At 36.3% G+C, this 20,963-nt stretch overlaps 1 protein-coding gene across 4 annotated transcripts in view; it reads left to right on the top strand.

The window, feature by feature from the left end:
- The window catches only part of LOC100771923 (laminin subunit alpha-2), a 541,373-nt gene that overhangs the window by 445,450 nt on the left and 74,960 nt on the right, over nucleotides 1–20,963 (top strand). For all 4 annotated transcript variants that reach the window (XM_035440328.1, XM_027402872.2, XM_027402871.2 and 1 more), the window contains 2 exons: nucleotides 9,080–9,182; nucleotides 20,413–20,529. In XM_035440328.1, coding sequence (XP_035296219.1) covers nucleotides 9,080–9,182; nucleotides 20,413–20,529 — 220 coding nt within the window. The remainder of the gene's footprint in view (nucleotides 1–9,079; nucleotides 9,183–20,412; nucleotides 20,530–20,963) is intronic.

The raw sequence follows: 20,963 nt of genomic DNA, 5'->3' as shown, positions 1-20,963 counted from the left end.
AGAACCTGAGTTCAACTCATGGGTCTCACGGTGGATGAAGACTATAGTTGTCCCCTGACACCCACTTGTAAGCAATGATATGTATGGACCTGCACTCCCTCATGTCAAACACATACACATGGATCAATGATGCTAAATTGAAGTTTAGGAAGAAATTTTTAGTTTAAAAGGCTATATTTAGGGCCAAGCATTGGTGGCACCTGCCTTTAATCCCACCACTCGGGAAGCAGAGGCAGGCAGATCTCTGTGAGTTCGAGGCCAGCCTGGTCTACAGATCGAGTTCCAGGACAGGCTCCAAAGCAATAAAAAAAAAAAAAACCCTGTCTCAAAAAACCAAAAAGAAAAAAAAAGCTATATTTAAATTGATATGCAGTGATTTCCTTATTTTCACAATACATGTGATCTTTATAATATTAGTATAAAAACAATTGATGTCTATCTTATTAAAGTGGGAAATAAAGGCAAGGAAGAGGGAGCAGTGTAAGACTGTGCAGGATCCATTAATTACAAATAATTACTTTATAATGTCTGTCTGTCTGTCCATACCTCTTATGATAATACTTTCCCATAAGTGTGTCTTTTCAGTGAAACTGATTTGTAACTTTACATAACAACTAACTTAAAAAAACATATTTTTAGCAATATTCTCAAGTTATGTCTTTTAAAGTACATATAACAGCAGATTCCCTCATTTATTTCTGATAATTCATTAGAAACAGTACATTACTCTTAATTTTCCCCAGTAGTCTAACATTACAAAGAGCATAATTTCCTCTTTACATATTTTATGTAAACATATTGCACCTAATTACCAACATTACATATGACTTTTACATTTTAAATAGTTTTCTTTATTGAAAAGATTTTAAATTTAAAATCATGTAAGTTAGCATATTATCTTGGCACATTTCCCCTTCTGGAAGTGGGTAATTTGTCTTCTAAAATTAGTTATTTCATAAACAGAATAGCACTGTCAGTTATTACTTCCTTTAAAAATAAAAACCAGCATTCTGCATGATTCCAATAGTCAAATCTTCAAACAAACTCAACATTTATCTCTAAGAAATTTATTTGAGAAACATCATAAAAGTCTAATACAAAAAGTAATATAAACAACCATTAAGCTTTCAAAAAATAAATCACTAGTGCAGTTTACCTACTTGATAAATCGTAACTTTCAGGGTTCCTGTCCCATAGCCATCTCTCTTCCTCCTTCCCTGACAACCAAACTCTTGGTAGCATGCTTCTGATCCTTAATGGAAAAGATCATTTGTTCTTTAATAGTGATTTTTGAATTTGTCTGTTTCCTCCATTCCAGTCCAATTCCATCAGAAAAAAAACTGTCGTCTTCCATTTTGGAAATCAAGTGGTGAACATTGTGCTTGGAAGCAAAACATTTGTTGGACAAATTAATGAATTCATTTGTATTCATGATATTTTTAATATGAGTTACTACACAGTTTTAACAAAGGATAAAATTAACATCAAAATGCAGTTAAGTGCACTTAACCCTTGGTTAAATCTTTACAAAATTGATCATTTCAATTTTTATACATATTTACTACTTGTCCATAAACTCTTTCACATCATATCAAGTGACTATGAATGCATAATTCATACAGACATATGAAATAAATTTTATTTTAAATGACACTAAATTTTATATAATTATGTATGTACATACACACATTTATAATCATATGCTCAGGGAGAACAAAAGAACATATTTATAAAGATACAATCTTTTAAAGCAGGAAACACAGTATCTTGCAACACTGAGACTCTCTCTTGTATCCCACATATGCTGTAGACACAGCTCAGAAACTCAGATGTGATGCTCATGAATATGCATGAGGTGTAATTAGCTTGGAGAATGTAGCTTCATCACCTGTCTTGATTCTGTTGCTGTGCTTCAGTAACTTACTAAGCAATGTTAGAAAGGTTCTCTTCAAATTCCAATGAGTTGAAACAGTTCTGTTCATCCATAAGATGTTAGTGTTTTCCATTCCCTTATCATATGAAAGCCAGTCTTTCAAACCTAGGTGCTGTCAGATTGCTTGTAACTGACAGGAGCATGCCATCAGCTGTTTAATATTTTGAAGATGGAAAACTTTAGGCCTTATTTTTATTTCTCTAGATTTTGTAAATCCAAACGTCTCAATTGTACAGACCTATTACAATGACCAACTTAGGGCTCCTTCCCTCCTGTAACTGCTCACTTCAATGTCTTTCATTATAGTAATGATCCTACTCACCAAAGTTGAAACTGTTAATGGCTCCAATTTTCATTTCCCAATACCCCTAATCTGACTTCAAATGTTACGCAAAGGCCATGCCTACCATTTTACTTCATGGTAAGACCACACGCTCCACAGGTTCATGAAACAGAAATACATGTTCACTCATCCATGCATCAATATCCCCTACTTCTCTGTCTTCCTCCCACTGTTTTTACTGTATCCCCTGCATACCCTTATACATCATTTATCTCCTTATATGTCATCGAGGAATAGTAAACTATAGCTCCAGAGAAATCCCTACCATCCTAAAAGTCAGGAAAAATAAGCTTATTGGAATAAAAGGAATAAGATATTTTAAAAGGTGATAGTGAAGGAAGCAACAAACTAAAACCCAAGGACAGTAAGGAAATCAGCCTGAATGCAGACTTGTTACAGGATGAAGGCACAGCAGGAGATGGAGGATCGAAAAGTGATAAACATCCAGCTAGATTGATGGAAACCAATGCTAGCAATAAAAGATATAATGTCACTGTACCTTCTGCTGAAGGAAAAGAAATTCAGGATATATTTAAATGATTCTGTGCCAATAATCTAATAATTTTATTGGAACAGACAATATTTTACAAGTTATACACTGGTAAAATTCATCTACAAATAAACAAATAATTAGAATAGTTTTATATTCATGAGGGAATCAGATTTGTAGTTTAAATACACACACACACACACACACACACACACACACACACACACACACACACAGACACACACACACACACCATTTTATCACCCTAGTATTACTCTTATACAAATACTAGGCAAGGTCATTAAATAAAAACGAAAGTATAGACTGATTTTCTTCATGAAAATGTGTAAAACGTCTTGACGAAACTATAACATATCAAATCCAACTATTCATTAGAAAGATCATTCAATGTGAGTTAATTATAGGAATTATTCATTAAAAAGATTATACGATGTAAGTGAGCTTAGTTATAGAAACAAAATAGATAAATTTGAAAATCAATGTGTTTTAAAATATTAAAGAAACAAAAAACAACAGGATCCAAGGTCATTTCTTTTTTTGTTTTTGTTTTTATTTTTATTTTTTTCATTGTTTGAATTACAAACAAGATGGAATTACATGACAATCCCAGTTCCCTTCTCCCTCCCTTCCTCCCCTACTACCCCCCCAACTAAAACCCTACCTATCACACATCTTTTCTTCTAATCTACACCTGACTCAACCTTTCTGCTCCCTCATGACCTCTGCATCTTTCCTGTTTTAGGGCCCTCCTTGTTTACTAGTTTCTCTGGCAGTGTGGATTGTAGGCTGGTAATCCTTTACTCTATGTCTAAAAACCCACATATGAATGAGTACATATCATGTTTGTCTTTGGGTTACCTCGCTCAGAATGGTTTTTTCGAGTTCCATCCATTTTCCTGCAAATTTCAAGATTCCATTGTTTTTTTTCTGCTGAGTAGTAATCCATTGTGTAAATGTACCACATTTTCTCTATCCATTCTTCGGATGAGGGGCATCTAGGCTGCTTCCAGTTTCTGGCTATTACAAATAGTGCTGCTATGAACATAGTTGAACAGATGTCTTTGTTGTATGAATGTGATTCTTTGGGGTATATGCCTAGTCATGGAAAAATGGGACCTCCTGAAACTGAGAAGTTTCTGTAAGGCAAAGGACACACTCAGCAAGACAAAACGGCAGCCCATAGACTGGGCAAAGATATTCACCAACCCCACATCTGACAGAGGGCTGATCTCCAAAATATACAAAGAACTCAAGAAGCTAGTCTCCAAAACACCAAACAATCTAATTAAAAAATGGGGTACAGAACTTAATAGACAATTCTCAATAGAGGAATCTAAAATGGCTGAAAGACACATAAGAAAGTGTTCAACATCCTTAGCCATCAGGGAAATGTAAATCAAAACAACTCTGAGATACCATCTTACTCCTGTCAGAATGGCTAAAATCAAAAACACCAATGACAGTTTATGCTGGAGAGGATGTGGAGAAAGGGGAACACTTCTCCACTGCTGGTGGGAGTGCCAACTTGTACAGCCACTTTGGAAATCAGTATGGTGACTCCTCAAGAAAATAGGAATCAGTCTACCAAGGTCATTTCTTAAAAATATTCTCTGCATACAGTGACTAAGAGAACTTCTCTACCCACTCATAAGAAGGTCTGTTGCATAAAAGAAAACCCACCAGTACCATACTTCGGAGTAAAATGTTTCAAAGTTTTCTTTCTAGTTCACGAAAAGGGAAAAGATCTGTTCTCATTACTTTCATTCAATACTGTAGTGCAGAACAGAGCCAGCCCAATAGGCAGGAAAAGAGAAAACAAAAGTGACCCACACTGAAAGCAATATACAACAATGTTCATGGTGTTTAGGTCTGATAGCCACTGTGGTGAGATCACTTGAAAATGTTACTAGAACTGATAAACAACTTGATCAATGTTAACAAAATATACAAAATCAATTATTTGCAGATTCTGTCAACACAGAATTGGAAGCTGAAGTTAAAATGGACAATAGCATTTATAATGATGATAAAAATAAATTTTATAAAAGTTCAAAATGCCCAGAAACTGAATATTCTTAAAATAAATTTTAAAAAGCTGAGTAATCAAGAGATATACAATGTCTATTGATCAGAAAATCCAATATTTGTATGCTGACAATTTTAAAAACATTGGGATATACATTGGAAGAAATCCTAATAAAACATGGCTAGCTTTTATTCTTTAGAAATTGGCACAGCTGTAGAAGAATTCACTGGGAATAAAGAACAAAACACTGACACAGTTCCTTAATTGGACTTTAAGCTTTTGTACAAAACTGTGGTGTGTAAACAATGTGATGTCGGTCAATATTAACAAGAAGACAACTAAAAAGAAGAGTCCAGAGGTGCATCAAAGCTATATATGTACAATGCACAAAAGCAATTCATGTCAAGTCCATAAATGCAATCAGAAGAATTGGATATTTGTGTTAAAAATGTCTTCTACCATAACCCAAAAGTAATCCCCAAAACACTGTAGACCTACGGATACATTTTAATAGTATTAAGAACTTATAATATAAAAGAACTACTTAAGAACAACAAACACACAAAAAGATGCTTAACATGTGCATCAACAGAAAAATTGAAACTAAAAGCAAAATTTCTATTTATTAGGATGTCAAAGTTTTCAAAATTGTGATGATGTGTTGGAAAGAATGTACAGAAATAGAACATTCTATTGATGGGGACTTCAATACTTTGTCAATCTAGTGGTAATTTCTTAAACTCTCTACATAAGATTTAGTCTTTCGACTTCAGGCTATTTACTCATAAAGAAATGAAAACACATGTTACAAACCAGCATGCAAGAAGGATCAAAGAAGCTCTCTTTAGAATACCCAGGGCAGAAAATATAATCCCAATAACCATCAGGTGACAAACAAATACATGGTTTGAGGCATATCCATGTAGTGAAACTGCCCAGCAGTTGAAATCAAATATTGACACACAGCACTGAGGAACGTCCAAATGCATCCAAATGCAAGAAGCTAGATTATTTTAAAGACTGTGATGAATTTATTAAATTCATAGAAGACTGTCTAAGTTGCGAACATAATGTTGGAAATAAGATGAATGCTTAGAAATGGAGGGAAGATGTAGGAGAAGATATGGGTGGATGGAATGGGAAGACAAGAAAATTAAATGACAACATTATTTGGCAGTTTTATTGTGATGTTCCTTTCAAGGTTGTATGTATGTATGTATGTATGTATGTATGTATGTATGTATGTATGCCAAGACATTAAGCTTGCCTCAGTCTATACAGAAGGACCTGAGTTTGATCCCTAGAATACATGTGATAAACCTCAGCTAAGCATAGTTGCTTGTATTCCCAAAGTTGAGGAAGCAGATACTGACTGACCCCTGGGGGTCTGGGCAGCTGGCCAAACCTGACTCTGGGAGTTCAAAACCAGTGGGAGACTGTATGTCAAAGACAAATGGTGGCAGCCCATAGGGATGACATCTATGGTGCTGGAGGTTGTACTTCAGCCTCCACACAAAAAAATGTTCTCATTTTTCACTGGTTTCCTTTCTTTTTTCAAGTTTTATCTAAATTGTGAATGATCCACACTATCGTCATGATTCAGGATCACCATTATCATCCTGTGATATCTTACTACAATAATATTCTCCTCTGCCAAGAATTCTACTCACATACACTGTACCCTTCTCCAAATTATCTCCCAGAGTACTAACCAGGCCAAAACCATGCTTAGCTTTGGAGATTAATTAGACAAGATCAGGTGCCTCCAGGGTTATATGGTCATAGACCCTCTCCATTTGCTTGAAATCCTAAGATTTGGAAATGTTCTCTCCTGCTTAGCTTTCTTGTCTTGCTTTCCTTTGTCAAACAGATTGTCAGCTGTCACTTCTTCTGTTTTTAGGTCTCCTTAGATAATTGTCATGTGGCTTCTCTTTGTAATATCCTATCTTTAATCTGTTTTGATTCATAAAATTGAGACTCAGGCAAATGATGATATGTACATTAATTATAAATATAGAAACTGGTTGAATAACCTGAGGCTTATTTTCTTATAGTAAAGCATGTGGAATTTTAGTCAAGTACATGGAATTCAGCTTATTGTTGTATCTTCATTTTTATTGTTATTTTAATTTTTAAAAAAGCTATAGCCCAGGCTGGCCTGCAGCTTATAACTTTCCTGCTCTTCTACATCAGCAGACCCTACCTGTTGTGCCACACAACTCACTTATTTCTCTTTTTCATTGTTATTTACTAATTGTTGAGTGAGTATACAAAGTAACTGGTTTCCATGTGCCTTTTTCATATCTACTCTGTTCTTGTTCATTTGTATTTCCCTGCCCCATCCTTTCCTGCTTCTCATGCTGGTCCCTTTATCCCTCCGATAATCCTGCTTCCTCTTTCATGCCATATACCTTTCACTACCCTCTGTTTCATTACTCTCTTCTTCGTTTAAGATTGTTCATCTTACTTTGGGAGCCCTCTCCACATAGAGGAATACTCTCTCAGCCTAAACACACTGGGGAGGGCCTAGGCCCTGCTCCAAATAATATGGCAGACTTTGAATATTCCCCATGGAAGGCCTCACCCTCCCTGGAGAGCAGAAAAGGATTGGGATTGGGGGGGGGAGCAGGAACTGAGATTGACATGTAAAAGAAGCTTGTTTCTAATTTAAATAAAAAAGATTGGTCATCTTATGGTCTTTTCTCTAGTTCTATCACACACCATATATGTGTGTATATATATAATATAGTATGTGTATGTATATACATATATAGTATATGCATATTCCATATAATATATATGATCCACATATGATAGAAAGCATGCCATATCATGTTATATTTGTCCTCTGAGTCTGGCTTATTTTACTTAACATATTGATTTCCTAGGCCATTGATTTTCTTATAAATTTCATGATCTCGTTTTTCTTTATAGCTACATGGATTACATTGTACATTATTTGTCACATTCTCTTTACCCTAAGTACAATTCAGTTTTGCAAATCTTTTTTCCAAAATAAATAATACTTGAGTAGTGTTGCTATATCAGTTCCAAAGATAAAACCTGGACCACAGAGTCCCCTCTTTCTAGAATTTTCATACAATTCTAATCCAAGATTGGCTTTCCAGTGAGCTGTAGGTAGAAGTTTCCTGTCTGAGTTGCTCAGTCCCAAATACCAGCAGCCACTTTCCAAATTACCACACAGAGGCTTAATATTACTTATAAATGCTCAACCAATAGCTCAGGCTTATTATTAACTACCTCTTACATTTTAAGTTACCCCATATTCCTTATTTAGGCTCTGCCAGGCGGTGGTACCTTTTCTCAATGTGGCTTGCCCACTTGCTCTCTATGTGTCTGTCTGGCCGGCATCTCCTGACTCTGCCCTTTTCATTCACATCATCATCCTTAGTTTGGTTGGTCCTCTTATACTTCCTGCCTGGCTACTGGCCAATTGGCATTTTATTTAATCAATTTGAGTGACAAATCTTTAGCCTTTGAAGAGTGTCATGTCTGGAATAAACCAAATTCAGATATATAAATTTAACTATAGGCAGTTCAGATTCTCCAACCCTTGTACTCTGAATACTTTCCCATTTAAAGTTTACACATCAGATCCTTTTGATTCACCTCTTGGTATACATGTGTTATGCAAAGGCTTCTAAAAAGCAAATACTATTTAAATAGATAACGAGACAGGAAGTTAAGCGATCCCTTTCCAGTTCTATTATTTTTGTGTCACACTCTGATCATATCTAATCCTGAGCTAATACATACTGGCTAGAGATCCCTGGGTGCTAAGATTTTCAATTAGAAGTTCATGTTTTGTGGTGGAATTTGGAGACGTGTTTAAAAAGAGATTAGTTTTTGTTTCCATTTCAACACTGAGAATGTAGGAAGGGCTTTCTGCTCATCCTGTAAAACTAAATATGATGAGAGGTAAAGTCAATGGATATTTTTAGTTCTTCATTTTGTTAACTTGTAGCCCTGAATGCTGTGAGATGATGCCACTGCAACATATCCAGCTTTCATTTATGGAATCCAGAGCACCTCATCAGCCCCATTTTGTCTACCTGTCTAAATGGTACCATTGGAAGGTTTCTGCCCCAATGCTCTCACACAGTAAACAGCTTCTCATCATCAAACATGCATTGAAAATCTGCAACTCTAAACCCAGAGGCCTTAAAGGAAGCTCTGTATATCTGCTGCCTTCTGTGCCTTACCACTCTATGGTTTAATACGTGACACCTTTTCTTCTGTCCATAGGCAACAAGTCCTCAGGGCTTATTAAAGGAAGATGCCAAAGGCTCCCTTCAGAAAAGCTTCAGGATCCTTAATGAGGCCAAGAAGCTAGAAAATGCTGTGAAAGGTTAGTGTGGTCATGGTTTCTATTATGTTAAGGTTAATAGCATTATAATGGGAGGAGACTGTTAAAAAATGAAACTGTGAGCCGTGACTTATATACATAATACAACTGACCTTTCTTACAGGCCTGACAACACTTAGTCTTTAAGCTTCACCAAGCAAAATTTCATAATTTTAACCTAGTCTCTACAGCATTGCTTCACCTATTGAAAACAAAACTTTTCAGTGTGATAAAGCTGTAAGCTGCTAAACTCCATTTGGTGTGGTTTTAAAAATAAAATTCAAGTAAATACTGAGCTAGGATGATGTGACATAAATGTGTTAGTGAAATCTTCAGTTTTGTCAATAGGTTCTGAAGTCTTTAAATATTTATAAAATAGTTGTGTATTGTCTTCTTCATTGAAAAGGTAAAAGTGTACAAAGCAATTTCTACTCTGATATATTATTAATGTTTGTAAACATGGCTGCTATCAGTGTAAGCTATTGTGTCTATCATTTCATTCAAGCATCACCTGTTTCTCAGTACTTTTTTCCTGTTTCTCTAGTCTCATGCCTTAGCGTCATCTGGCTTGCATCCACCTCCCAAACATTGCTACACATAGACCTCACGTATACTGTCATCCCAACTTGCCATGTGTTCATAGTGGTATTCCATCTCCTTAAATTTGCTCATTCTCCTGTATTTCTTCATCTACACACCTTATAACAGATCATCACATTTTAGTTCAGCAGCATTATGGATGCTGGGCACAAAGGGCAAGAAGATGGCAAGTTCAAGATCAGGGCAAATTACATATAAGTCCTTGAGCTGGGACCATGGCTCAATGATTGAGGACTCAGCTCCTGTACACAAGATCCTAGGTTCCATCCTTAGTTTTTCAGTCACTTACTCAATCCATCAAACAACCATTAAATAACTATGAGACTCTGTTTAAAAACATTAAAACAATCTTTGCTGAGATATCTTCTGTAAGAAACAATGGAATATCCAATTCACACTTAACCTGCCTGTTAAGTCTTACTCATCGACTGTGAAACCATTGCTGATACGGACTTTATATTCCTCAAGAAAGACATACGGTCTTTTGGAACATTGAACTTATAATATATGACATGCAGCCTACTGCAAATTATGAAGTAATTACTAATTTTACGTTAATAATAAATTAGAAGTGAATGATGACAGATTTTTTAAATTAAGTTTTCCTTGTGTTGAAAAACATGAAGCTTGATACAGCAGACATTTGGCATGCCTTAAAGTGAAATACCTTGGACTCCCTTACCAACTGATAAGGAATTACAAGAGCCATCTCTATTCTTACTCACTTTGATAACAAAATGCTTTGGACTGTGCATTCCACAAGTTCCTGGTTTCAAATTTCTGTAGCGGTGATGCCTTCACTGCAGCAAAAGATTGACTATGAAGACCCATGGACTGTTTTCTTATTGCACAAGTAGAATTGACCCAATTCCTTTGCAGCCACTCTTTCCTATCTAATCCCTATGCAATAGGCTGGAGTTTTATTCAGGCATTAAAGTTCATGTACAAATACAGAGCCAGAGTGTCTCTTTAGTCAAACATTTGACGTATTATTCTTCATGAATTTCCTTTGTATTAATTTTGATTTTATAAAATTTGGGGTGACTAGTGCTTGCCTATTGTGCTTGACGCCATGGATTCAGCCCCTAGATCCTCATACACTGTGTGGTTGTGCATAGCTGTCATCTCAGCAGGGGGGAGATAGAGGCAGGAGGATCAGAAGTTCAAAGTCAACCTTGGTTACACAGGAAGTTTTTGGTCAGCCTAGACTACATGAGACCCTGTCTCCAAAAACATATATATTCTGTGAAAATACTTCTATTTTGAGTACTGAGTTTTGGGGTGATCATTCAGATTTCATTGCTGTGCATACTTTACACTGTGTCCAATCCTGTCTTTGACCCTGTTTCTCCTAATTCCTAACATTACACATAAAAGGGCACAATTTCATTTGGAAAATATGAGGACTGAGGTAGTAGAAAGGGTTAGGAGACAGAAATGTTCATTAGTTTAAATGTCTTTTTTTGTACTTCAGGTAGTTCATTATTTAAAATAATGAAAACCCACAAACTACTCAAGCAATAATTCCCACAGAAAACCAAGCCAAGGCCATGACGGAGATGGGAATGTTTTCGTGCTACGTTATGACATTTTCCTGATTTGTGGCCAATTACACAGGTTATAAAATGGCCGTTAATCAGGGAAATGCCATATATTACCATGAGGAACTGTTGAAATAGGCCCTGCAGAGCAAAACTCTTGACAGCAGCTATTAAAATAGAGATTTAGTCATTTCTCTCTCTCTGTGACTCCTGGAGTTAGAAGGAATAAAAATGGTGGGGCCAGCATGCCCTCCATATTTCTAATTTGTTACTTGTTCGAGTCAGTACAGCTCAGTTTGTTTCCGTACTGTGGTCACAAATGACATACTGCTGCTCCCTGCCATTTTTATGCTGTCCTTGCCTTGAGGGAGTCTGAACTTGCCAGGAGCAATTTGTTTTGCTTTTTAATTTTTGAATATACATCTGTTAAAAGTAAATTTGCCCTTGCACATGGTTGGAGCTTTGAAGGCAGCCTGTAATGCACTAGTAGAATGTCTGTGGAGATAAAAATCATTTTGTTGATGGATTTGAGGCAAGGGACAAACTGACGATTGAAAGGGTCAGAAGATGAATTAAGCCATCAGGTGAATACCACATTACAGAGGAACAGGAAATTTTGTCAATAATATAGTCCATTGGAGTTCTCATAGAATATGTACACAGCAAAGAATGAGGTGGTTTATGGTGTGGAAACTATGTGAATGCTAAGATTTTATGTACCTCATCCCATTGGAGTCACTTTTCAATTTTATTCACTTCCTGGTTTGCCTCTAATTGTTGGCTTTGCACAAGGTAAACAACTTATGGAAATAAGTAATAATTCTATATATTAAAAATTGATGGCATGAAATAAAAGGATTATCCTAAGCTCAAGAATAATAAATATATTAATGAACCTGAGAATTCCTAGATATACAGTACTGTGCAATATATGCAACAGGGAAAAACTATGTTCCCATCATTAACATTTATCACACCAGTCAATACCTACTTTCTAAACTATATATAGTACATCAGGTACTCAGGCATGTAATTCTCACAAGTGTATCAAAAAATGTTGAGACAAAGGAGATAGTGCATTTGTGGTACTTATCATTTGAGGTTCTGTTATGATTTTACATTAGAAAAGATTTTATTTTACTTCATTGTATATTTTATAACCTTGCTAATAAGTAGGAATATTGTGGGCCTGTTAAATATGACATAGGGGTTTAATTTTGATTAAATAAATCTTATGTTACTAAAGTTACCTCCTTTTTGAATTCGCATACTACTATTTGCTTGCATCAGCTTTTCTATAGGTACAGAAATGAAAGGCAAACAAGACCTGCTTCATTGACTGAGAATTGTCAATTAGTAAAAGATATTAGTCTGAGCCCTCTGGCCACCGTGTTATCTCATCTTTTCCCATTAAAACTGCTAATCCCTTACACAGAATTTTGTTCATTGCATTGGATGTGAGTAGTGAAAATCAAGAGAATAGAACTGAGATGGGATCATGTTAGGGGGAAAACAGCAAAGTAGTAGCAACATAGAGGTACTAGCCATGGGGATGATCTTCCCTGTGAGTGGGACTCTGCCTAATTTTGTCAACACCATCATAAAGTTCATTAGTGCCATCTTAACTGGAGATAAGGACCTGCACAATCTAAGTGGGTGTCTGACCTATAAATTACGCAGACTTGGTCCCATGTTCAGAACCAGAATCTAGGATTCCAGGAGGTGGAACAAAATCTACCAATCAGTTTAGACATAGTGAGATAAATACGAATACCTTCAGCTTCCTAACAACTCAAGAGATGGTGGGGCTTGGATGAAATCAGAGAAAGCTGTCCTATTGAAAGGTTTAAAAATTCAATATCCTTCCTGGCTAAACCAAAACAAGTCTACAGACTTTCAATCAGTAATACAATATGGGGCTCAAGTCTTGTCATTTAATTTTATTAATCCCAGTGCAGACAGAACTATCTCTACCTCCACATCTTAAACATTTAGAGAACCCATCACCAGACACATACCCCTCCCTTCCTGTCAGAAGGGGTCTACTATGATCCTCAGGCAGGAGGAAGAGCACAGCAGTTGTAGCTAACAGCTCTTTGGGGCCTGCCAATCACTGTGCCCATTTTTAGAAATCCTAATTTGGATCAGTGAGTGCTTTGTAAATAATGTAAAATGTACAAATATAGATAGATAGATAGATAGATAGATAGATAGATAGATAGATAGATAGATGATATAGAGATATATACTTCCAAATCTTTAGGAGATCAAAATATCATAAAAACTGTAGTAAATACCTATTTTTAAAGATGTGTTTTTATCTTGGGGAAAAAATGAGCAAACCACAAACTAGACTAAGATAGCAATGAGACTCATTTGGTCTTCTGTACTTGGTTCAGAAAGTATTGTGGCACAGGAGTGCTCTACCATGCAGAAGATCTGATTTCAGCTATTTTTTTTTTTGGTTTATCATGACAACTGATTGACAACATAGCAAATATACATCTTGAAGTTCCAATGTACCTGAAGGACTATAAAATTGTATACTGTAGACAGTCATATACTCGTGATGGTTTATACATAACATTCAAGTTAGAAATTAATATATCTAACTCAGTGTATTTTATGTATGTAAATGGGCTTGGTCAGGATCAATTCTGGAAAAACAACATCTTCTGCCAAGATCGGTGTGACTAATTTACCCTTCTCTCTTAACGTTATCTTTTAGATAGGTAAGAAAAGAAAGTTCTAAAATATTGAAGAAAACAGATTCATTACTTGAGTTAACATGAGCTAAATCTTTGCAGGTTGCTTTAAATTGTTAAAGGAAGATCACTATTAAGGGTTTGTGCTAAGCCTCTGGCCAACATTTCAATTTCAAACTTTACAATATTAACAATTATTTTTATAACCTGCTCTCCTGTGTGATAAGATGTTACATACTGTGCACGAGATTCTGTGTTCAACTTTCAAACTGCAAAATTAACAACACAAATAAAAAAGAAATAAACAAATAAACTAATGATCAAGAACAATGTAAAATGTTTGCATTGGTTTAACTAAATAATTGGCTATTTTAAAAGAAAAGAAGTTATATGTGTAGAGCTATAAGACAGCAAGACCTTACAGAAGAACGATCACTTGTAGAAATTACTTATGCATTGGCAGGCTCAAGAAATAGCTTTATAAATATGTTTGGTTATAGTAAAAGCACATTCTAGCCAGGCGTTGGTGGCGCATACCTTTAATCCCAGCTCTTGGGAGGCAGAGGCAGGTGGATCTCTGTGAGTTCGAGGCCAGCCTGGTCTCTAGAGCAAGTGCCAGGATAGGCTCCAAAGCTACACAGAGAAACCCTGTCTTGAAAAACCAAAAAAAAAAAAAAAAAAAAGCACATTCTAGCAGGAACATCCACAAAGGCTTTGAAGCAAATGACTTGACTTTAGGGAGAGGTGAACTTTAAGAGGTCTAAGACACCAGGCGACCACACTTACTCAAAGTCTTTTGGTATTATTTAGTTTTGAACCCTTATGCACTGTTTTGCAAAATCACTTAACCTTTGAAATAAATAAGAGCAAAGCACTCCGAGTCTGCAGTTCCCATTGCTTCTGTTGTTTTTGTTATTATGTGTGGTCAATTAAGCAAGTGAAGAGACAATCTGTATTTACATGGAAGTTTCTCCCTAAATCTTGGCCCATACCATAAGTTGAGCTCACTCCTAAATAATTCATGTCAAATACTTTCCCATATTCTCCACACATCCTACCTCAGAGAATAGCAAAATGAAAATCAGGGACTTAAACTATCTTGTGCTCTTGAACAGGTGTAGAGGGCCCACGGGCACTGTCCCAGGAACACGGGAAACCTGAGGAGGCACTGATGTTGTTTCCAGCTCTGCCCAGTGAGCCTCCTTTTGGCTCAGACTACCTGATGTGAATATGAATCACTGTGCACATCGAAGGCAGTTGCACTGGCATGTTCTCACTCTCTGCCCGTGGGATGCTTCACTGCTCTTCACTTTGTGAGCTCCATCTGTATCCAGCTCATACATGGAACACAGTGTCCTATGTAAAAGTGATGAGAGAGATAGAGATAGAGATAGAGATAGAGATAGAGATAGAGATAGAGATAGAGATAGAGATAGAGATAGAGATAGAGAAAGGAGAGGGAGGGAGGGAGGAAGGGAGAGAGAGAGAGAGAGAGAGAGAGAGAGAGAGAGAGAGAGAGAGAGAGAGAGAGATCTCAAGGCTTGGTGGATGCAGCCTTCAGAAAGAAAATGGAGAAAGATATGGCTGCTGTTAACTGGGTGTTGTTTTTCCACAGACAGGAAAAGGCAGGCCCATACCATGCAGCCCATGCCCTCCTCTTATTCTCCAAAGGTTAAAAGACTTATGTAAGGGTTTCTTTTCACCATCAGTGATTCTGTTTCCTCCACCATGCTCTAATTCAAGCTGAACCACATGAATTCTGTATCGTGGCAGATCTGTGGTTCTCTTAGACCTCACATGGCCTCCATTTCAAGCCAACACTGCAGTTCTCACCTTTCTCTTTCCATCTCAGAATCTGTGTTTCACTGTATTCAATTGTTTCTTACCTCATCCTATTGCCAAAGCTACAAGACATTCACCTTGCTTTACAATGTTCCATAAACTACTAAGCAATAAATGAGCGTTGTCAAAAGGGATTATTAAGAAGCCAGAGTCACATAGCTGAAACATCAATATCCAAAGTCAAAGTATGTGCACTAATTTTGGATTTTATGTACTTTTTTAGTTTCTAATACAGAAAGCAAAGAATATAGATAGTAGCCTTGAAATAGACTTTGAAGGGTATCAGTGAAGATATTCTTCAGTTACTGTTTCTTCTGAAAAACCAACAGAATTTTTCAACCATTCTTTGCTATGAAAATGCAGAAAATAATATAAACCCAGTAATACTCTTTAAATTAAAGGCTTCTTTTCTTATTATACTTGAATACCTTGCTTACTAGGGAATTTGAATACTTTGTTGTGTAAAATATCAAATCCAGTCAGGAAAGTAAGGAATGAAATGTTTATGGTTCTATTTCCTTAACAGATGAAGACCTCCAGGTTCTCAGTGGCAGAGCAACCCCTTAATCCCAGGGACCCACATAGACAGTGCCCTCATCACCAGACTAGATCTATTTTCACAAAAGAGGCTTTGGTAACCATTCAATAACTTTAGTTTAGTACCAGCACCAAAACCAGAAGAAGTGTTCAAGAAATGATGAGCTGGAATTGGTGGAGAGGAAAATGCAATTACTTGGAAAGTATATTTGAGAGACCAAAATTGAAAGTAGTAATATATTAGTGACATGAATAAGCATATTGATGTTTTAGAGTTGTGCTTTGCTGGGATGGTTTATGCTTTGTTTTTTGTAATAGTGGGTCTCTGACTTGGATCATAATGTTAACCATATTTAGCAAAATGATGTGATTATTTCAGCATAGTCTGCACTATAGTCATGGCTTCTTATGGATTATGGCAATGGTTTAATTGGGCTGCCTATAAAAGCCTTTATATGCATCAGAGTGGATCATTAATAAGTCCAGGACTTGTACATGTCCAGAGCACCACAAACTCAGAATTCCCTATCTTCCTTCCCTTGTATTCTTTCCAGAAGAAGGTCAGTGGAGGACAGGATGATGACTCTTCAGCTGTTGGCTGTGGGCACAGTCCTACAACAGCCCTGTACACAGCCATGAGAGGGGCAGGCACAGTCCAGTTAAAGCAATCTGGCTCTCTTCTGAGGAGCATATTCTGCCCTGACCTGATCACTCCAGGTACAGGGATTGACAAAAATAACTGTCCTTGGCAAGTGGTACCTTGGCAAGTACCACCAAGAAGACAGTTTTTCTAGCACTTAAATATACTTTCTTAAAATTTGGGATTGACATGTAAAACAATCTTGTTTCTAATTCAAATTAAAAAATGGAAAAAATCAAAGTACAGCAATACACACAGAGAAAAATTTCACTAGTACAACAATATACAAAATAAGAAATTTTAGTTTCCTGTTTTTGAAGCTATTACTTCTCCATTGATTCCTAGTTCCTATCATAAGTTCAGCTAACATTTTCTAGTATATTCTTTCTAACCTAGTTCCCAGCCTCTGTCCTGCCAAATTATTGCATATATGTCATCATCTGTAACTGTGTATGCCTTGGTTACTTTTCTATTGCTGTGATAAGACACCAAGACAACATATAGTAGAAATAGTTTGTTTAGCACATGAAGTTTCAGAGGGTTAGAGTCCTTGACCATCAAAATGGGCAAGGCAGACAGTCACAGTGCTGGAACAGTAACTGAGAGCTCATGCCCTGAGACACAGACACTAAGCAGAGAGTAGGAGACACTGGGAATGACATGGGCTTTTGAAACCACAAAGTTCACCCCCAATGATGCACATCCTCCAACAAGGCTATCCCCCACATCTAGCTCAAACAGTTCCACCAAATGAGGAACAAGCATTCAAATATATGAGCCTATGGGGGCTATTCTCATCCAAACCATCACAGTGTATCTTACTTCTTCGTGGGAAAGTTTTAAGGATCATTATACACCCATACATACTCATATAATTCTTTTTTAAAGGCTGTAATATCCATACGACTGTTTGGACATGCTACATTGATATAAAATACTCTTAACTGAATTACTTAACATTTTCCTCCTTTTTCTGTGACAAAGATCTAATGTATATAATAACAGATGACATACACTAACACACTTCAGTTTTATTGTGTATCTTATACCCACTCATCTACAATTCTCTGACCTCAGCCTTTGCCGTGCTGAGGTTTCAGGCTTGTGCCACACACGTAATAATAAGGTAAGTTTCACAGTAGAACTGCTGGTCCTAGGGCGGGATGTAGCTCAGTGCTATAATATTTGCTAACATCCTAATTCAATCCCAAGTACTGAAAAGAGAGTTGCCAAACCAAATCCATTTCCATTTTTAAATTCTAATAAATTTATTTAAATGCTTTCAGGAAAGCAGAGTCAAACATTTTTCACTTCTAACATTCTTGTGAACACTTGCTATTATCAGACTTTTCCTTTCATTTTTATTAGTTTCTTGAAAATTTCTTACAATATATTTTGATTATGTTCATCCTCTTCTCAAACTCCTCTCAGATCCGTACCCCATTTCTTCACCTACCCAAATTTGTGTTCTCATAATTTTAAAACCCATCAAATCCAGTTTATGCTAGCCTTAGACTCTTGCGTGTGTGGCACTATCAGGAGACACACCCATAAAGAAAATTGTTTTTCTGTCCCCCTAAGTTGCCAATCACTCCTTAGCATGAGACTTTGTGCTCACCCCTCCTTTCCATGCTGGGATTATATCTGACTTGAACTTACGCAAGTCTGATACATGCTATCAAAATCACTGTGAGCTCATATGTGCAACTTCTGTGTTGTGTGTAAGAAACTCTTCTTTCCTTATAGTCATCCCTCCACCACCTTTAGTTCTTACCATCCTTTTTACTCCTTCTTCCTCAGTGACTCTTGAGCATTGGAAGGAGGGGTGTAATATAGATGTCCCTGTATTCTGAAGTCTTATTCTCTGTAACTTGACCAGTTAAAGGTCTCTGTTTTGATTAGCATCCATTACCAAAAGAAGCTAGAGCCAGGCATTGGTGATGCACGCCTTTAATCCCAGCACTCAGGAGGCAGAGGCAGGCGGATCTCTGTGGGTTCGAGGCCAGCCTAGTCTTCAGAGAGAGTGCCAGGATAGGCTCCAAAGCTACACAGAGAAACCCTGTCTTGAAAAACCAAAAAGAAGAAGAAGAAGAAGAAGAAGAAGAAGAAGAAGAAGAAGAAGAAGAAGAAGAAGAAGAAGAAGAAGAAGAAGAAGAAGAAGCTAGAGAGGTTTCTGATGAGGGTTAAGAGATACAACAATCTATGGGTATAGGGTTTCATCCTATAACCATTTAGGAGAAAATAACAGTAGGTTCTCTCCTAAGGCCTATGATCTGACTAGCAAAAGCTTCTTGGTTTCAAGAACAATACCAGGTATGAATTGCATCTTGTAGAGTGAAGTAGGTCTTAAATCTAAGTAGATAATAGATAGTTACTACCATGACATCTGTGCATTGGTAGGTGGTCTGGCTAGGCCAGTTGTTAGTGTAGCTCATGGTATTCACATATGATCAAGATTGATATTTACTTTGAATCTTTAGATGTATGTGTTTTATCTGAAATAGCTATAGAGGTCAGAACATTAGTAAGGAGCCACCACATATGCTTATTGTTTATCTGTTCTCAGTAAGATTACTAAGCTTACTTTTTTTAAATCCATGTATTAATCTTTTTCCCCTAAGTGATTCAAAATTTTTGACATCACTAAAATGTAAACCACATAATTATTTCAACAATAAAAGCTAACCTACAGCAAAAAATGCTAATATAAAAATAAAATATAGAAGCCAATATGTACACATTTAATATTAAATCATCACTTGAAAGTACAGGTTTTGAATGTAAGATAACAAAAGCTAATGCTGCAAGACAAAAAAAAAGCTTGACTGAAGTTTTTGAGGGAATTTGTAAAAATATTGCTTTCTCTATGAAAAGTGACAGGTTTATCTGGGATGTATTGCTTTTTCTTTGCTTTAATTTTTATTTCTGTACTAAATAATACTGTAATACTCGGTGATGTTTACTGAAATAGAATATTCTTATCTATGATTATATATAAGATTTTAAAAAGGTAACCCAATGATACATTTTTGATAAATTTGAATATGTAAAAATCAGTGGAGGGATGTCAAGAGAATATCTTCAAAATTCACTTGAAGGCTGAATTGTGGAGGTTTCTAGCCCATAGGAAACCATCAAATTAAGTCACGGAGACTAGATACCAAGAGGAAAATAGGATGGCTAAACATTCTAAAGTACCAAATGATCATAAATATATGTAATTAATTCAGTGATGTGTGAATGAATAGATGATAATAAATGAATTATATCTTTCTTCTTGCTTTTTGTTAACTGTGTGTTAAAGTTCATGGAAATTGCACATCCAAGAATAATATGTCATTGGGTCTTTTGGGGGCTTATGTTTACAGAAAATCACAACGATCTAAATGGCCTGAAAACCAGATTAGAAACTGCTGATGCTAGGAATGGTGATCTCCTGAGAGCTTTGAATGACACTTTGGGCAAGTTATCACTCATTCCAAACGGTAAGCATACTGGTCCTGCACTCTGTATCAGGTGACCTGAAATACGGAAGAACCTTGGTAGCTTTTACCATTTTCCTAACATTACATTTCTACTACCATAAAATAATGGATACAAGTTTTCTTGATTATGAATTATTCTTCTGAGAATCAGAACCACATTTAACAACATGTTGGTGCTATCCTTTTTTACCTTTAGCTGGCATGCATGGGAACATGTCACATCAAGGAATATATCATATAATTATATTGTCATCCCTGCCTAAGAACTCTTGTATTAGTGGGAAAGAATAAAATCATACATGGACTGCTCCCCATTATGTTGGTTTACTTCCCCAAAATCACAATTTATTAGAGTCTCTACACAACAAACAAGAGCCTATAGCCATTTCATATGTCTTGTTTGGCTTAAGTGACCTCCTTAGCTATTTCAGATT

This window comes from Cricetulus griseus, chromosome 2, assembly GCF_003668045.3.
Source record: "Cricetulus griseus strain 17A/GY chromosome 2, alternate assembly CriGri-PICRH-1.0, whole genome shotgun sequence".
Taxonomy (NCBI): Eukaryota; Metazoa; Chordata; class Mammalia; order Rodentia; family Cricetidae; genus Cricetulus; species Cricetulus griseus.
The sequence above is the reverse complement of the archived record's forward strand: the minus strand, read 5'-3'. Positions and strand labels throughout refer to the sequence as shown.